At 44.0% G+C, this 16,921-nt stretch overlaps 1 protein-coding gene across 2 annotated transcripts in view; it reads right to left on the minus strand.

The window, feature by feature from the left end:
* The window catches only part of STK39 (serine/threonine kinase 39), a 312,459-nt gene that overhangs the window by 248,367 nt on the left and 47,171 nt on the right, over positions 1-16,921 (minus strand). For both annotated transcript variants that reach the window (XM_043576954.1, XM_043576955.1), the window contains exon 2: positions 4,861-4,973. In XM_043576954.1, the coding sequence (XP_043432889.1) occupies positions 4,861-4,973 (113 nt within the window). The remainder of the gene's footprint in view (positions 1-4,860; positions 4,974-16,921) is intronic.

Here is a 16,921-nt window from a genome sequence, read left to right on the forward strand (position 1 = left end):
CAATCATGGGTAGCTGTTGTTTTTTGAAACAATTTTGCTCACATTTGTCACCCATCACATACTACAATATTTTAATGATCACTACATATTATTTCATAATAGAATCACAAGATGGACCTTTTTTTTTTTTCTTTGAAGAAACAAGCACTTTGCCTGGCCCCAGGGCCAGGGTTTCTCTTACACACACAGCATTCCTGTCCCTAAGAATTAAACTGTATGTTTTGATATGAAGGAATGAGAAAATGCTACTGAGTTTTCTGTGACTAGGTACCAAAGACAAGACTAAAAATATGAGAGCTCTAGTCCAGAGAAAAAACATTGAGGATATGGCTAAAGTCTAAAAATCATGAAGTCAAGTAAGGTGATGAATCAAAATGTTCATCAATCCCTGGGTAAAAATAATGAAGAGTTCCCTGAAGGTTGGAAAAAGTGGGTTTTAAGATGAATAAAAGGAAGGACGACTATGTCACATTTATGGAACTGTCACCTGGTGACAGAGACCAAAAGATGAGTTCAGAAAGAACAGGTTAATTCTTCACTCATGAAATAGATTTTAAGGGAAGTAAGTGGGCCCTTGAGCAGCATCCCTAACCTCTGAGGCTGACCACAAACGAGAGAACTAAGCTCTTTCAAGAAACCTCAAGGCCACCTTCACATTGAATATACTAGTTGGCATGACAGTGGATCAGACCCATTTAGGAAGCCTTAAATTCCTACTGAAAAGCAAGGAATGCACACTAGAGAATCTGTCTATATTCTGTTAAACCATGTCTAGATGGAAAAAGTGTAGAAAGCTATCCTTAGCTCAAAAAGCTCACCAACCCAAAATAAAAATGAAGAAACTCATTTACCAGTCCCCAGGCTCCCCAAAAAACAGAAATCATCTTTGTTTTCCCATCGCCTGGCTCAGTGTCTAGCACCTAGTAGGGTTTAATAATCACACAGTCCACAAGTTCTGCTCTAAAACTATAAATACCTCCCAGAGAGTGTTAGCCTATTATAGTCATTTACACCACTGTGGGATTAAAAAAAAAAATGTGGGATTAGCAAATCTCGGAAATTACCAAAGCCTCTAGGTTGGAGTGGTCAGAAATACAGAACATACCAGTAACATCCCCTGCCTCCTGGAAAATTAACCACCAAATCATCATACCTAAAGAGATTAGGATATAGTTACAGGCCAAACTCTACAACATACATGAAAACTTAAAAGAATGCATAGAACAAGTATTAGATTAACTAAATGTTATTCATGTGATGCCAAGAAAAACCTTTGTTCTAGGGTTTTCTAACCTAATTGCCATGATGATGAGCATATGCCTTTGTTGTCCTATATACACACCCAAAACCCATCCTTCTAATGGGCCTAAGCACAATGTAGAAACTCATTAAATATTTACCAAATAAATTACTAAATGTATACACATGAGATCTGGAACCAAATTATCACTGAGGAATATTACAGTACTCATTTCAACAATATAAATTTTATTTAAATTACCAATTTAAATTTAGCACCAATGATTTCATCTAATACTTCTTCCCTTCATTCTCAGAGACGATAGGTTCAGAAATCACGACCACCTGGGACGTCTGGGTGGCTCAGGCAGCTAAGTGTCCAACTCTTGATTTCTGCTCAAGTCATGATCTCACAGTTTGTGAGTTTGGGCACCACATCGGGCTCTGTGCTGACAGCACGGAGCCTGCTTGGGATTCTCTCTCTCTCCCTTCCTCTCTGCCCCCTTGTGCAAGTGCACGTGCATACATGCCTCCCTCTCTCAAAATAAATAAACTTAAAAAAAAAAAAAAAGAAAATGCTAAAAAAAAAAAAAAAAGAAAAAAGAAAAGAAAACTCATGACCATTTGAACCCTTCATCAGCCAAATCTGAAATAAACTCCACATGACCACAGAATCTGAAAGACTGTCCATCTGCCCTGTGAGTGTAAACCCCACTTTCCTATGGGAGTTGGGACAAGGGGGCAGGGACAGGACAGAGGGTAGGAAGTGGGAGGCGATACAGTTTCAGTAGGGGAGGCAGATGTTCTAACGGCCAGCAAATAGTTGATAACTGTGACTTCTATGACATAACACTCACAAGATAAGGATTCCAGTGGCCATTGTTTCTTACAAGAACAATGGCTTCCAGTTAACACATGGCACAGTTTGTGAAATGATGCAGAGCACTGACCTATACATAATGTGCACACACACACATACACACACAGGGAATTAAAGGATTATTAGGATGCCGGATGTCCAAACACTGCCAAAATGTGAGCCCGCAGAGATAATAAAAGTACGAGCAACAGCAGTATTAAAAATCAAAAGGATTACACCAACTTCGCTCCACACAATCTCGTGTGCCAACAGCTGGGCCACAAAGCCTGGCAACATTGGGCAGTCCATACTGTAAGTTCCATTTCTTTTTGTTTGCAAAGGACAAACATCCTAAAGAACCATAGCCATTCCCTGCCCCCCATCTCTAGAAATATCAAGACATCAAAAGGTCAAAGGTTCCAGGTTAAGGAAAGATCGACACAAGAAATCAATACACCTTTCAAATGAAAAGTGGATAATTATACACATATACTATGCTTTCTTAACACAACATGGGAACTAAGAGGGGAAAAAGAATGAGATAAATAAACTAACTGCTAATAAGCAAACTCATAACTCCTAAAACCTCAGATTAACGGAGACAAGCACAAAGCCAGAAAAGCCCCAGTCCTTACATGTGCAGCTATGCCCAAATTACAAGCACTATCTCTAAATGCCACTGTTACTGGTCCTGCTCTCAGGGAAACAGTTAAGGGCGTGGACTGCCCACCCTCCCCTCCATTCTCCCCCACCCTGCTGCCTCCACTAGGACCCTCCTGTAACTTCCATTGCTGGCAGCAGACTGCTGACGAGAAGCCAACAGAGGGAGAACGTGGAGGCCTGGGGCAGTTTGGGGCTTGGTAGAGATCAGGAACCACTGCGTCTGCCCAGAAGGCTGGTTCTGGAATTGTCAGACACAAATGCGCACAGGCCTCATACAGACCGTGTGTAAATATTCTGCTGGTACCAACAGGATGGCCATGGGACCTCCAACAGAGCGCCACAATCAAATACAGTCATCACGAGCAAATTTGTGAGTGGTATTTCCAGGCAGGGCATATGGAAATGTACTCTCCAATCTTTTTTTTTTTTTTTCATTAGTGTGTACTCAGTATAGACTCAGAATCTGAGGACACCTATAAAGGGATCTTAGAGATTTTCCAACCCATTTCTCTTTCTAAATAGTGCAGTACAGTTAGATGACTTGACCAAAGGTAGAAAATAAGTTGGTGGCAGAAACAGGACCCGACTCTCCCCACAGTTTGTTAAGTGCTTTTTCCACTTGGGAAAAGTGACCTTCAAAATTGGTCAGGTGATGAAGGCACAATTTTATTGGTCACTGTGATCACAAGCAACAGAAGGATGCAGCAATAATTTCAGTAAGAGCAAAGCACAGCTGATATTTTGAAGAAGGTAAAAAGCCTTAAATACATGCAAATTCTGTGAATTTGGGGTGTTTTCTTCCTTCCTCCCTTCCTCCTTCTCCCTCCCTCCGTTTCTTTCTTTCTCTTTCTTTTCTTTCTTTCTTCTTTCCTTCCTTTCTTTCTTTCTTTCTGAAATTAACATTAAATCGTGGTAGCCCTTCCTTTAATCTGAGTTAGCTGGCAATCTGTCGCTTCAATCCCAGTGAAATCTATGCCTTGTGTAGCCTAATTTAAAATGTGAGGCCAAACAGATCTGGAAAAGTACAGCTTTATCCTTGTACTTAATTTATACTATAGTGTGCTGTAATTAAGCCTGAAATAAAAGCTATATTCTGAGTAAAGACAAAAAGCTCTTGTTAATGGCATTCCATTCCCAATGTAGAACACAACAAAAGGCTTCTTCATTTGGAGCCAAATGTCATTATACTTTGTAGCTTGTGTGGAGCTGTCGTACTAATATTTGTCCTGGGATTAGGGTTGGGATAACCAATCAGTTAACTCCTCCACTGCAGTTTCCTATTATCCTCAAATAAATGGCCAAAAGGAAAAAAAAAAAAAAAAGAAAGAAAATTGGCAGGCAGAAGGACAACTATATTTATGAGATTAAACTCTCAAACCCTTCACAGTTTGCCGGGCAACTAATAACCATTTGCCAAGCTGTTCATTTAATAATGAGTCAGTTAAGCCAAGAGCAAATGTTCCTGCAACCAACCAGTGCTACTATAGTCATACCCACACTGAAAAGCTCCAATCATTTACGTAACGTACGTACTTCACTTAGAGTAAGAGGTACACGGTGCCACGTACGAGAAACAGACTGCTCTTGTTAGCCAAACCCAAGCCACGCTGCAGTATTCTGAATAACTGACATGTGTAGGTCATTTTGTAATTTCTGAAAGGCACAATGGCCGACAAACTGTTTGGAGAGTAATTCCTGTTTGTGTCATGATTCTAGACAGAGGGCCAGAAGCTCTCCACCCGGCTCGGCACTTGCAGTATCACGTGGCCTTAGGTCAGCTAACTGCGTCTGCTCCCTGCTTTTCCAAAATAGAGTGGTCAGCACTGAGACCATCCCCACCCTGGAATTATGAGGACTGAACAAAATCCTGCTTGTCAAAGCAAAGTAAGTCATACGCTATACAACACCATCATCAGGTACGATATAATTAAGCAGGGGAGGAAACGCGGTGTGGGCTGCTTTCCAAGAAACACGTGTGTCCAAATAGGAGCGAACACCAAGCTGCCTTTGCTCTCCTTTCTCCTGTTTCTCTGGCCCATCTCCACACACCCATAAGTGACGAGGAGCAACCAGCAGGGATCCTTCGCTTTTTTACTTACTAATAGCTCATCCATACTGGTCTGGCATTTTTCCAAGTTGATCCGCTTTATGGCTACACGTTCTTGCCTGGGCTTGCAAAGGGCAGCCTGGACCACAGCAGTAGCTCCACTGCCTGAAACGAAATAAAAACAGCATCAGCTATCAAGGGGCATGCTGTCTGGTTAATGTTCGTCACCCCCTTCATAAACAAATACCTATTTTTTTAAAAAGTCTTCTCCTCACGGTATTCAGAACATTACCTTTTGACATCTTTGTAAAGAGTTTCTAAATCTGAGAATAATCCTCTGTGGGAGAAAAGGGAAAATGTGGACTGTTCTACAGGCTACAAAAACAGTATCTGTACCCAGGAGGGCAACCCACATCGAAAAAGCCCACTTTCATATGGCAGGTGTATTGCCGCCCAGGACAAAGGCTGACCAAGTGACGGGTCTGAGGTCACAGGGACAAGAGACATGAGCGTCTGAGCACAACACTGCGTGGAGGCCATTACCATCCTTGGCTCCCAGTATTCTCTAACTCCAGTGCCCTTAAAATATCTCAAGCTCTTCTTCCACTTCAGCCCAAGCCAAACCACTACAGCTTGAGCTACTTCAGGGTTTCCACGAGATGCTGTGACAACTTATCTGCTCTGAGTGTTCTTTGAGCTTCTTTCTTCTGTGCTTGCTCTACAATTAGAAGAACAGGAATCAACCCAAGTATTCTCGTGTTGAAAGCACGACTTTCAAGGATGCCAAGTGAGTGATGCAAATGTGTAATTACAAAAGCTCTCGGCATTCATATGAATTTCCTATTTCTAAGGTTTCATGATCGTTAGCTAATGCACTCAAACTCCTAGGAGACAGAGTCATGTCATTATCCATATTTTATAAGAGCAAAATGTAGACGTGTAGTGATTTGTGGCAGAGCACAAAGAGCTCCTAATCCGATTTATATTCCACAGGGGCAAAAAGACCTCTGGGTTAAGGCATCTCACTTCTGCAGAGAATACCAAAACCCTCCTTCTGATCACATAAATCCTCTACCCCTGCAAGACTGCCAAAGAGAGAAACAGCCTAGGCCCAGGACTGTGTAAAAGAGGGTCAGATCTGACCATCTACCTTTCTCCTTAAAGCCTTTCTTCCAGGGCTACTTCTCGAATGACTCATCAAATATCATAAGATGTGGGCGGGGGCAGCTTTGGGCAATACAGAAGGGAGATCAGTATTCGCTTTCCTTACAGATGTGATAGACAGGGATGACATTTCTAGTACAAGTCAATGCTTTCCCACGCCAAGGAAGTGCCCAAGTGGGTGTCTTCAGAGCTGAGATTCTGCCCTTTCTTTCCTCCTGTGGTCTCAACATCAGCTCTGGCCCCCTGACCTGGTATCCCAAGCAGATCACCCTAAGCTCCAAAACTTCAAGACTTCCATTCCAGGAAGTCCAACCTGTGTTCATTGGGAAAGAAAATCTCCATATACTAACCACCCCCTGTATGGTATCTCTACTCATGCAATAATTGTCATTACAAGCCTGTTCACTTTTTGTTCCTAGCCTCATTTTATATGTGAGAACACTGGGACTTGGAAAACTTGCCCACGCAGCCAAGTGCCTGGGCCGGGGTCTGAGTCAGTCTGCCAGACTCCAAGCTCCATGCTCTTCCCTGCTTCCCATAGGCCAGAGTCCACGTTTCCCTTCCTCACTTGTCCTGGCCTTATAGGACCAGAAAAAAATGTCCTCCATGCTTGAACAAAAGAGAAACCACCTAGAGGGAAGATTCAAGTGAGCCTTACTCTCTCGTTCAAGGACAGAGTGCTGTTGTCAGAGATCCTTAAAAGGGCCTCCCTGTCCCTAATCTCACTGCCTGCTCCATCAGCTTCTATTCCAAGTCCTACCACGTCGGCCTCGGCCCTGCAGATCACAGCATGCTGGGTGCAATCCAGAATGCTCTAGATATCAGAGCCAAATACTACAAAGAGCCCTGCTGATAGCAAAGTGTACTTTCCAGTCAAGGTCTCCAGAACAAGAGACCATCACTGGCGGAGCCACAGAGAAAGTGATAAGTAGCTGGTTAGCACTGGGCCTGGTATCCAGCAGAGAAATCAACAAACGTCTTTAACGAGCTGCTGATGGGAAGCCATTCTCAGCTCTACCTGTTGTAAAACTCTCCCCAATTCCACTCTCCATCCTTAATCCACATCCCTGAACACTTCAAAGCAGTGGAACTGAAAAACAGGAAAGATGAAAACAGATTCCCAGAAGGGATAACACAAGTGCCTGTAAAAGGGGACTGCCTCCCATAGTCTTTTAAGTCCTTGACTATAAAAAAAAAAGTCTCCTGCCTTCCACAGACATATGCAAGCATGTGGACAAAAATAAGAATTCTGGAAAGAGAGGCAGCGGTAAGGAAAGTCTTGTATAGAGTTGAACAACCTCAGAGTTGCTATTACTTAACTGTGAGTGGCTGGAAAACAAGTGGCACCTTCTCATCTCTAGAGAGAATGCACCTGAGATGACTGTCATAGCATGAACACGTGCAACCACCCACTGGTCGATTTAGACCTCTTTGACTCCAAAGATTGCCTTCAACCACAAGAGAGATCAAGAGCAATGAGAGAGGGGCAGGAAGCCTTAAGGACCGTCAAGTCCAGTCCCTGGCATTACAGATGAGAAAGGGAAGGGAGGAGCACTCTCACCAGAAAGCACCCTGATCTGGACTTCTGTGAAAAATAAATTCCTGTTGTTTGAGGCACCCAGGCCACAGTGTTTTGTTACAGGAGCCCAAGCTGATTAATACAAAAAAGCCATCTTCATTATCCATCTACGTCACTGCCCCACTATCACCTGTGGCAAATAATGCCCTACAAATTAGACATTCTCAACAGCTGCCTAATCGAGTTAAGCGCTAGCTAAGACAACATTCAACTGAAGGGCCTCCGGTAGGCCACAGTAGCTCCCAAACCTTAGGTAAGGAAGACCCTAGAAGAGAAGGTTCAATAAACATTCTATGCAACTCTGGTAACAATTTCCTGTTTCCTAATTTCTAAATCTCAGTTTCCTTAATGGGCATAATAAAATCTACCTATGAGGCCTAATTACATCCCTGGAAACATCAACTCAATGAACATTAGGCTCTCTCTCTGCAATGCACTTCTGTACATGCAATGTAAAGGACATAGACTGTATCTATAGTTTGCACTCACCCCAGGGCAAAAGAGAAGGCAAAGTCGTTCCATGTCAGTACTAAGTATCATTCTGCTTACCAGGAAGATTCACTTGGTTTAAAGAGGGAAAGAGGAGGGCTAAGTTTGAAAACCAGAGGACTAAGTGATTTCTAAGGTCTGAGACAACATAATGAGTTGAACATAATAAAATAGAAGAATACAGAGAATTCTGAAATAACTATGAATTAATATTCTATAGCTAAACTTATTACTTATAATGTACTTTGATACATAACCTAAAAATCATTTTTAAAAATCTCAATCTGGATTGCATGAGTTCATAACCTAGGCCTGCCACATACTAAATGCTTATCCTTCGGGGCGCCTGAGTGGCTCAGTCAGTTGAGCATCTGACTTCAGCTCAGGTCATGATCTCATGGCTCAGTTTTTGAGTTTGAGTCCTGCATTGCACTCTGCTTTCAGCATGGAGCCTGCTTGGGATCCTCTGTTCCCCACCGCCCTCTCTCTGACCTCCCCCACTTGCCCTCGCTCTCTCTCAAAAATAAAATAAAAACATTTTTAAAAATAAAAAACAAACAAATGCTTATCTTTGGATGATTCACTTAACTTCTCCATGCCTCAATTTCTTCATTTGTATGATGGGCTCACAGGGCTCACAGGGCAGCTATGAGGATCAAATGAGTTAATGCATGGAAAGCCCTTAGAACCGTTCCTACATAGGAAGTACTAATTAAATCTTAAGTAAGTATACTATTCAGGGAAATCCCTCCAAGTCAACTGGTGTCCTGCCAATTTGTTGTTGCAATGCTACATATTTCATGATGTTGGTGTACCATAATTTATTCAGCCCTTCTTCTATTGATCAGTCTTCTCTCTATTTCCAGTTTTCTGCCCAATATGAATAATGTAGCAATAAAGATCTGGTACTTTAAAATATATGTATTAGTCTTTTTTTATTAAAAAATTTTTTTAATGTTTATTTTTGAAAGAGAAAGAGCATGAACGTGGGAAAGGCAGAGAGAGAGAGGGAGACACCGAATCCGAAGCAGGCCTGAGGCTCTGAGTGGTCAGCACAGAGTCGGATGTGGGGCTCAAACCCACGAACCTCGAGATCACTACCTGAGCCAAAGTCTGACACATAACCGACTGGGCCACCCAGGTGCTCCAAAAATATATGTTTTAGTCTTTATGTTAAAGACTTATATATATATTAGACTAATATATATTTCCTTATGTTAAAGTTAGGATGTGGTCAATTGTCCAGTAACCTCTCCTCATGAGTATGTCAGGATTTTAAAAATAAACAAAATAGATATGTTAGCCTATAACATGAATGGTGGCCGGTGGAAGGAAGCTGTCATCACATCCTACTTAAATGAGGAGCACCAAGCCAAAACTTTTAACAAGAGTTTGCCCATCTCTTAGCACAGGAAAGAACTCTTTAATTACGCTTCCCTGTCCCTCCTCAGTGAATAGTGTCCAGAGCTGTATCAGGCTTTCTTTTTGGATGTGCTGGTTGGTGGTAGATAGTAAATCAAACAAATGGCTTTGGTCCGGCAGATGACTCCTTCCAATTCTCTGTTTATCCAACTTACTCTATGTGTTCTATTTATATCATGTGCCCAACCTCAAAGCCCACGAGGCCAGTCAAGGTCACACGAGAGCCAGAAGCTGGCCAGGGAGTGAATGGACACACACGTGAGTTCTGCAGGGGCACAGCTGCCATTCTGCCTCCACTAATGTCACCACGGAAGCTTGCTGACCTAGCCACCAAGATTCCAATTTTTGCAGAGAAGCTGAAAACTCAGAATTTTGCTTGAGATCTCCTAATATGATAAGGTTAGCAATTAATGTTTTTAAATACAAAAGCATTACGAATCACATAAAAGCTTGCTGCACTCTGTATTTTGCCTCCCTGTGTTACTACTATTTGGCTTCAAAGGTGCACCCTTCCTTACCTGATGGTCCAGTTTTTAAATTATTAGCTTACACATATGAAGTTGCCATTCTTCCAGAACAAAAATGATCACATGTGATTCAACGTAACATATGCACATACTCAGGACACGGGCCCAAACTGATTTACTACATGTCACCATGTTACCATCCACCTCGTCCTACTATTTCCCACAAAGAGAAAACTCTCAGGGCTATTTGCCTGTCATTTGGTGCATCCTATGTGAAAGGAACAGCACAATAAGCTCTCAAGTCAAACACACAGAACAGAAACAATGAGACAGGGGTTATGTGTAATTTGCTATATGGATTCCTTAACAAAACAAGACACTACTGCTAAGCCTGTGTGTATAAAGGGTACAGATTGCGTGTATACACCAGGCAGCACACAGCAAGGCCACATTTCTCAAGGAAGCTACAAGCAGGGGACCCTCCTGAGTTACGGATTTCTGCCTCCATCAAAAGAACCAGTTGGTAGACCCACCTTCTGGGATTGCTAGAGGAGATTCAGAGCTCACACAGAAGGAAGGAGAGAAGGGAGGAAGGAAGGGAGGGAGGAAGGAAGGGAGGGAGGAAGGAAGGGAGGGAGGGAGGAAGGGAGGGAGGGAGGGAGGAAGGGAGGGAGGGAGGAAGGGAGGGAGGGAGGGAGGGAAGAAGGGAGGAAGGCAGGACGGAAGGATGGACAGGCAGGCAGGCAACCAGGGTGAGGTGGAGAAATGACCACTGAGCAAATATCCTTACCTTTCACCACTGATGTGGACAAACTACGGTAACTTACCCGAGAAAGCCTGGCTTGTTGGAACCTTTAGAGGTCACAGACCTCACCAAAGAAAAGCAGCACTTGTATATAACTCAGCAAGAACCATCTGATAATGCCACAGAAAAACAAAAAGTAGCCTGGGGATCTGATCTTAAGAGAGATAGAGGGGAACTGGGATGTGGAATCAAATTGAAGAGAATGTCAATAAACTCACCTTGGACCTCAAGCTACATCTAAAGCAACAATTAGGGGAAAACAACAACAACAAACAAACCCTGTACTACACTTACTAAATTCAGAAAGTACATGGATTGGGATTACCTGATATAAATAAAATCAATAATAAATATGGGGGGGGTGTAAGTAAATTCTAGGCATCTGGTTAAAGAAGAGTGGTAAGTACACGATGAGGAATTATTAAAAAAAACAGACTCCCATTGAATTCAATATGATTCATACTGGGATTTACTCATAGACATTTTTTGTTTTCTTAATGATATACAGTAGATTCAAAAAAAGCACTCTTTGAATATGATTACTTGCCAGTTTAAAAAAAAAAACTTTATTAGTCTGAAGAGCACTCATTTAGGGGTTAGACCCCTTAAAAGCTTAAACTCTTCTAGGATTCTAGCCCTGATGCTGACTTGGAGGAAATGTCTTTCTCGGTGAATGTGCATTTATTTGCTAAGAAAAAGAACATCCTCTTTCCAAGGGGCAGGTGCTTTTGACAACCTAGCCCCAGGGATTGGTGGGGAATCGCCTGAGACCTGCCTTCTCCAACAACCGCAGGTGAGTTAGTCATTTCCTCTCTGCTCCCGAGGACCAGGACCGGTGCGGCCTCATCCTAGCACTTCCACGAGCCTGGAGCGCTCTTCCTCTGCCATATCACTCCTCGAATCAGCCCTTCCTATGAGGTCCCTGCCTGGAGCAGGAGGCCTTCAGTAAGCATTTGCTAAGTGAATCAAAGCTCACGTCAACCCATCCCTGGGGAGGCCACCTATCCACAAGGGAGGTGAAGCTGTGTTCTACACAAAGAACACCAGGCCCTGGCCAACTATACAATGTAGAAGCGAGGAGGAAGTGCGATTTTACTCAAGTTGTTATCTCTGAACCGCTCGTCGTGTGTGTTCTGAGTAGGCAGTCGGTGGATAGTGGCAGTTAACTTCAAGAACAGGCCTAGGGAGCCTATCTGCCTGAAGGCATTTCTGATCCGCAGAACACCTGTTTTAATTCTGGAGTCAAATGTCACAGGAAAGCTCATACTGAAGAGCAGTGTGCCACCAGAATGGGTCAGGAACCTCGGTTTTTAAAAACTGAATCCCCGGGCCACCGATCAGCACAAAGGAGCTACACAAAATGAGGCAAAAGCTAATACAGTAGGGCCTCTGATGATTCCACCTGAGAATAAAGTAGTGACATAAAACACGTAACAGTGCGAAGAGGTGACGGAGCCACCAGCAGTCCTCCAAATCCGCCCCAGGAACCACTGCGTCAGGCCCTGGACTGCAAGAGGGACACATTCCTGCAGAGCGAACTGGATTTTTTATATTCATTTAAAGGTCGAAGTCAAGTCCTTGTCCCCTGCAAACCCAAAGCCCCATGATCTGGCAGGATTGAAAAACTTCCTGTTCTGCTCTGAGGGGGCAATTCAACCCCTCCCAGCAAAACCCACTCATTCTACTGATTAAATCAATCAAACGGAAGCCAACATTCCACAGAGGAATGTCCACTGCTATTCATACAGATAAACAGATACACCCACTGGCAAAGGCCAAAAGACACAAGTGTCCTGTTCTAACAGGGTGTCTCCCATTCCTCACTGCTCCAACCTTAAGCCACCTGGAAACGGGAAAGGCTGCACATGAAAAAGAAGGGGCTGTCTCTACTTCAAGGTCAGTCCCATCCATCCTATGTCAGCTATACGCATGCTGCCTTTGTACGAACAAGAAAAAGGAACCTCTCTAAATGGACACCAACCTGGATGTGCCAGGCCTGACAAGTGGACAATGCACAATTAAGGGAAAAAGCTCCTTTCTCCCAGTTAATTGCATCCTAGCTCACTGGGCTAAACAAGGTTGGCTGTTCAGCCTCCAGGGGCAATGTACAACCTTGGTGGCCTTGGGACAAAGATTAGCATATAGCATCCATCCTATAAAAAAATTAGTAAAATTTGTTTCTAGACCCCAGGAAAAGCCTAGACCTAAGAAATAGCCCCATGAGAAGGCCCTGGATTGGGGTAGATTTTCTCAAAGCCTCTGAGACAGAGTAACTACATCAGGAACATCTAAGATGTCTGTTTCAAAAACAGCCCATATCCAACCTATTGCATCAGAATGATTAAAACTGGAGAGATATGTGTCTACTTAACAAGCCTCTCTGGTGAGCCCCCTATACTCTCAAATTTGAAAAACATAGTTTCTGGGTATCAGCTTGCCTCTCCCCTCCCCTGCCAGGACACAGGAAGATTTATCAGTCAGGGGCCAGTTAGAAATATAGAAACAATGCTAGGTATTGCAACTGATACTATTTGATATAAACAAATGAAAAGACTGAGTAATAGAGCAAAACTGCAGGAAGTAGCTCCCACCACTGGAGGTGGGGAGGGGGGCACAGTGGGGAATCAAAGGGAGGAAGTGGGGTTATCAGAATCTAACAGTTGAGAGGAGGAGACCCACAGAGCTGGGACCAGACCTCTGAGGGACAGGTGGCTGGCCTCTCAGGACCCTCTGTGAAGGTCCACGCAGGGCTGGGACTCAAACTTCTGAGGATGGCCAGGTGATGGATTCTCCAAGGGGTCCAGGAGGTTGGGTCTAGGATGTAGCAAGGAGCTGGAGACAGGTACCAACGGTGGCTAGCAGAGTGAAAGACCCTTTCTGGAATGAGTCTGACAAGCACAGCAAAGAAATGGAATGAATCATGTCCCTTCTGCCTGCCTCCTCCAGCCTCCCAGAAGCCCTCCAGCAGCCCCTATTAGCAGAGCTTAACCAGGAAACAGCAGGCAGAGGAGGAATGTAGTTTGCTGAGTAACAGCCCAACACACAAGCCCATCTAGGAAGGTCTGTCTGGTGCTTAGAGACAATCACTTAATAAGGAGCCAAGGGAGTATGATGTCCATCAGCTCCACCAAGAGGTTGGTGCCTATTCCAAGCTCCGCCTAGCAAGGGCCAGCCTTGTTCTTTTAATTCTCGTTCATTCTGTTTCCAAACACAATTCCTAAAATGACTCTTAATATCTAACACTCCCAAAATGTTCACTCTGTACTTACAACCCTAACCCAACCCCATTCTATTTTTTTAACAATCAGTTTTTTTTTAAACTTTATTTATTTTGAGAGAGTGGGGGCGGGGGAAGGGCAGAGAGAGAAGGAGAGAATCCCTCTGCAGGTTCTGCACTGTCAGCAAAGAGCCCAATGTGGAGCTCAAATTCGTGAACCGTGAGATCATGACCTGAGCCAAAATCAAGAGTCGGACGCTTAACCAACTGAGCCACCCAGGGGTCCCTTGCCCCATCCTATTGTCTTTTGGTCACGTAGTAGTTATGAGTGGGGGTCTAGGGCCAGACAGCCCTACCAGCTATATGACCTTAGACAAGTTGCTTTGTACATCTGTGCCTCAGTTTCCTTAATTATAAAAAGGAAATGACAACTGTAACTACCTCACAGGATGGCTGTAAATATTACATGAGATAATACATAAAAACATAACAATATAAATGAACGTGTCTGGCACATAAGTAGCTAATTATGTTTTGACTGTATTATCAACAGTATGATTATCCCAGACACCTGGATAGAAACTAGATCTACTATAAGTATCTTTAAAAAATGTCTTTTTATCCCCTTCCCCTGGGATCACCTCTGCTCCCACAGAGCCCCGATACTTAGTTTCCTGTGAAGTTAACTTCACCTCTTGCAACCCTATTCCTGGTAGCCAGCACTGACAACTAATTTTTATGCTACAACGATTGGGTGTACAGAAAATTATGCAAGGAAATGATTCTTTGTTCAAGATCCACTTCTCTGGTAAATATCCATGGCTACCACATCCATGAGGCAACAAGTAACGATTCTCCTAGCTCAAGGACAGAGGGAAAAAAACGTCCACTCATGTTAATGCCACCCCCCCACACACACACCTCTCCATCTGATTTGACTTTACTCATAATCCCACTCCTGTTTTTCTGGTCTCCCCTGGCAACCTGAGGTTCTCCCCCAAGATATGCCACACGAGAGGAGGTAAGGGCAACCCTAAAGGGTAGAGGTCTTCCTGCCCTTTTCTCTTGACATGCTCTTCACCTAGACGGTGGGGGATGATGCCACAGTCTGAAATGACAGCAGAAAAGAGGTACGAGGGAGTGCTAATTACAAAAATGCCAAGGTTGAGAGTGGTGGAAAGCAACGTCTCCTCAATCCCAAGGGGCCCAGAGCATAGCTAAGTGACAAAGAAGATGAAGAAGTGACCCACAAAGGGCACTTCTCACCACTAAGGCCCTGAGGGAAGCAGCAGCATTCTGTCAATCCCTGCCTCCACCGGCGGAGCCCACGGGTCCCCACAAGGAAGCGCCTGCAAGGATCCCATGGTGCCATCAGGGGGAGCCTGGTGGGACATGAAGAGAACTCTCCCTCCCCTGGTTTTGAGGCTGGGGGCCAAAATATTAGAGAACTATGTAGGAATTGGAAAATGTGCAGACAATGGAGGGGTCACCTGGGTGTCCCATGAAACTGTAGATGCTGACTCAGGAGATCTGGGGCGGGAGCTCCCGGGTGATGTGACACAGCTGCTCCATGGACCACACTTTGAATTGCTAGAGCACAGGGGAGGCAGCTGACCCAAATCACCATGAAGGTGCCAGATGCCCAGCTCCTAACAAAGGAGCAGAAAGTCTAGGAACCTCCCAACCCACCTCCCCATACCCTGTGGCTGCCTGGGAAGCGCGGCATAGGAAAGCATATGCCCGGGGAGTCCAGGATAAGAGGCACCAACCAGCCTGGGGAAGGGGCTCCCTGGCCGGCAGGAGTCCAGAGAGAGCAAATCCCTCTCCAGGGAACCCTGCTTAGTAACTGTATGTGTATTTAGTTCTTCAGAAATGAAGATTCAACACTCTTCTCCTTAACATTTAAGTTTATTATTTGATTTTGCAGGTACATTTTCAGAAACTGGCTACAAATGAAAGATGAGGCCAACTCTACTTTCTTGCCTCAGGAGACGAAGTGTAATTTAACTTCAAAACTATTTCCAGCAACTGTGGCTGAAATTAACTTGGGCTCCAGTTACCTGGAAATGTATTCCATTCATCCAAAAAACATGATTCCCCAAATATTATGGGTAACTAAGGGTACACAGTAAACAACGGTGAACAGCCAGATCACTGTAAATGCTTGTATTTCACATACGTTAAAGAATTAAACTTTATAGTAACACTACTATGTCTGAATTCAACACATACAGATTACCTGGTGTGGTATTCCAAGAAAAGGGATGATTACAAACAGTAACTTTGTTTCTTGGGAGTACTTTCTCCGGCACGAGGCACGGGTCCCCAGATCGACCACCACATCTCTAACTGGAAGCAGATGTGTGGTCTGCGGAGGGCTGCTGAGGATGGCATGAGCTGCAATATGACGTGTAGTCATCCACTTGGCACCTTGTTCTAAACAGCTAGACTGCTTTGATTGGTACGTACTTGTTAAGTTGATCTTCTAAGAGAGAAACTCCTTCATCTCCTTCCTGTGTCGTTTCCTCAACAAATGATAGGAGGTGTTTAGTTTTCTGTGTTTGCCGTCAAGTTTGTGGTTAACTAATGTCTCCCTACCTTGAACTCTAAGCTCTCAGAAGGCAGTTTACCTGCGTTCTTAATGTGCTTTTGTTCACTGTCAAGACGACCTCTCCTGCACATAATTTAAGAAAAACCTATCGGCCAGGGCCTCAGGTCTAGGCTCCAAGCTGTTGGCCCACCAGCGCTAGTGTATGGACCAAAGTCCTGAAAACGCCCCTGTTTCACATTCAGTCCCCTCGTGTATCCATTAACTTCACATTACTTCACCCATACCAGTCCCAGTCAGGACACCAAAATGGCTACAGAGGTTCTAACAACTCCACTGGCATTAATGGGAATGGAGTGGGAAGAACACCCAAAAGCGCATGACCTACCAACTGTGCACAACTGCAACAGTGCCTTCATTAC

Source organism: Prionailurus bengalensis, chromosome C1, assembly GCF_016509475.1.
Source record: "Prionailurus bengalensis isolate Pbe53 chromosome C1, Fcat_Pben_1.1_paternal_pri, whole genome shotgun sequence".
NCBI lineage: Eukaryota > Metazoa > Chordata > Mammalia > Carnivora > Felidae > Prionailurus > Prionailurus bengalensis.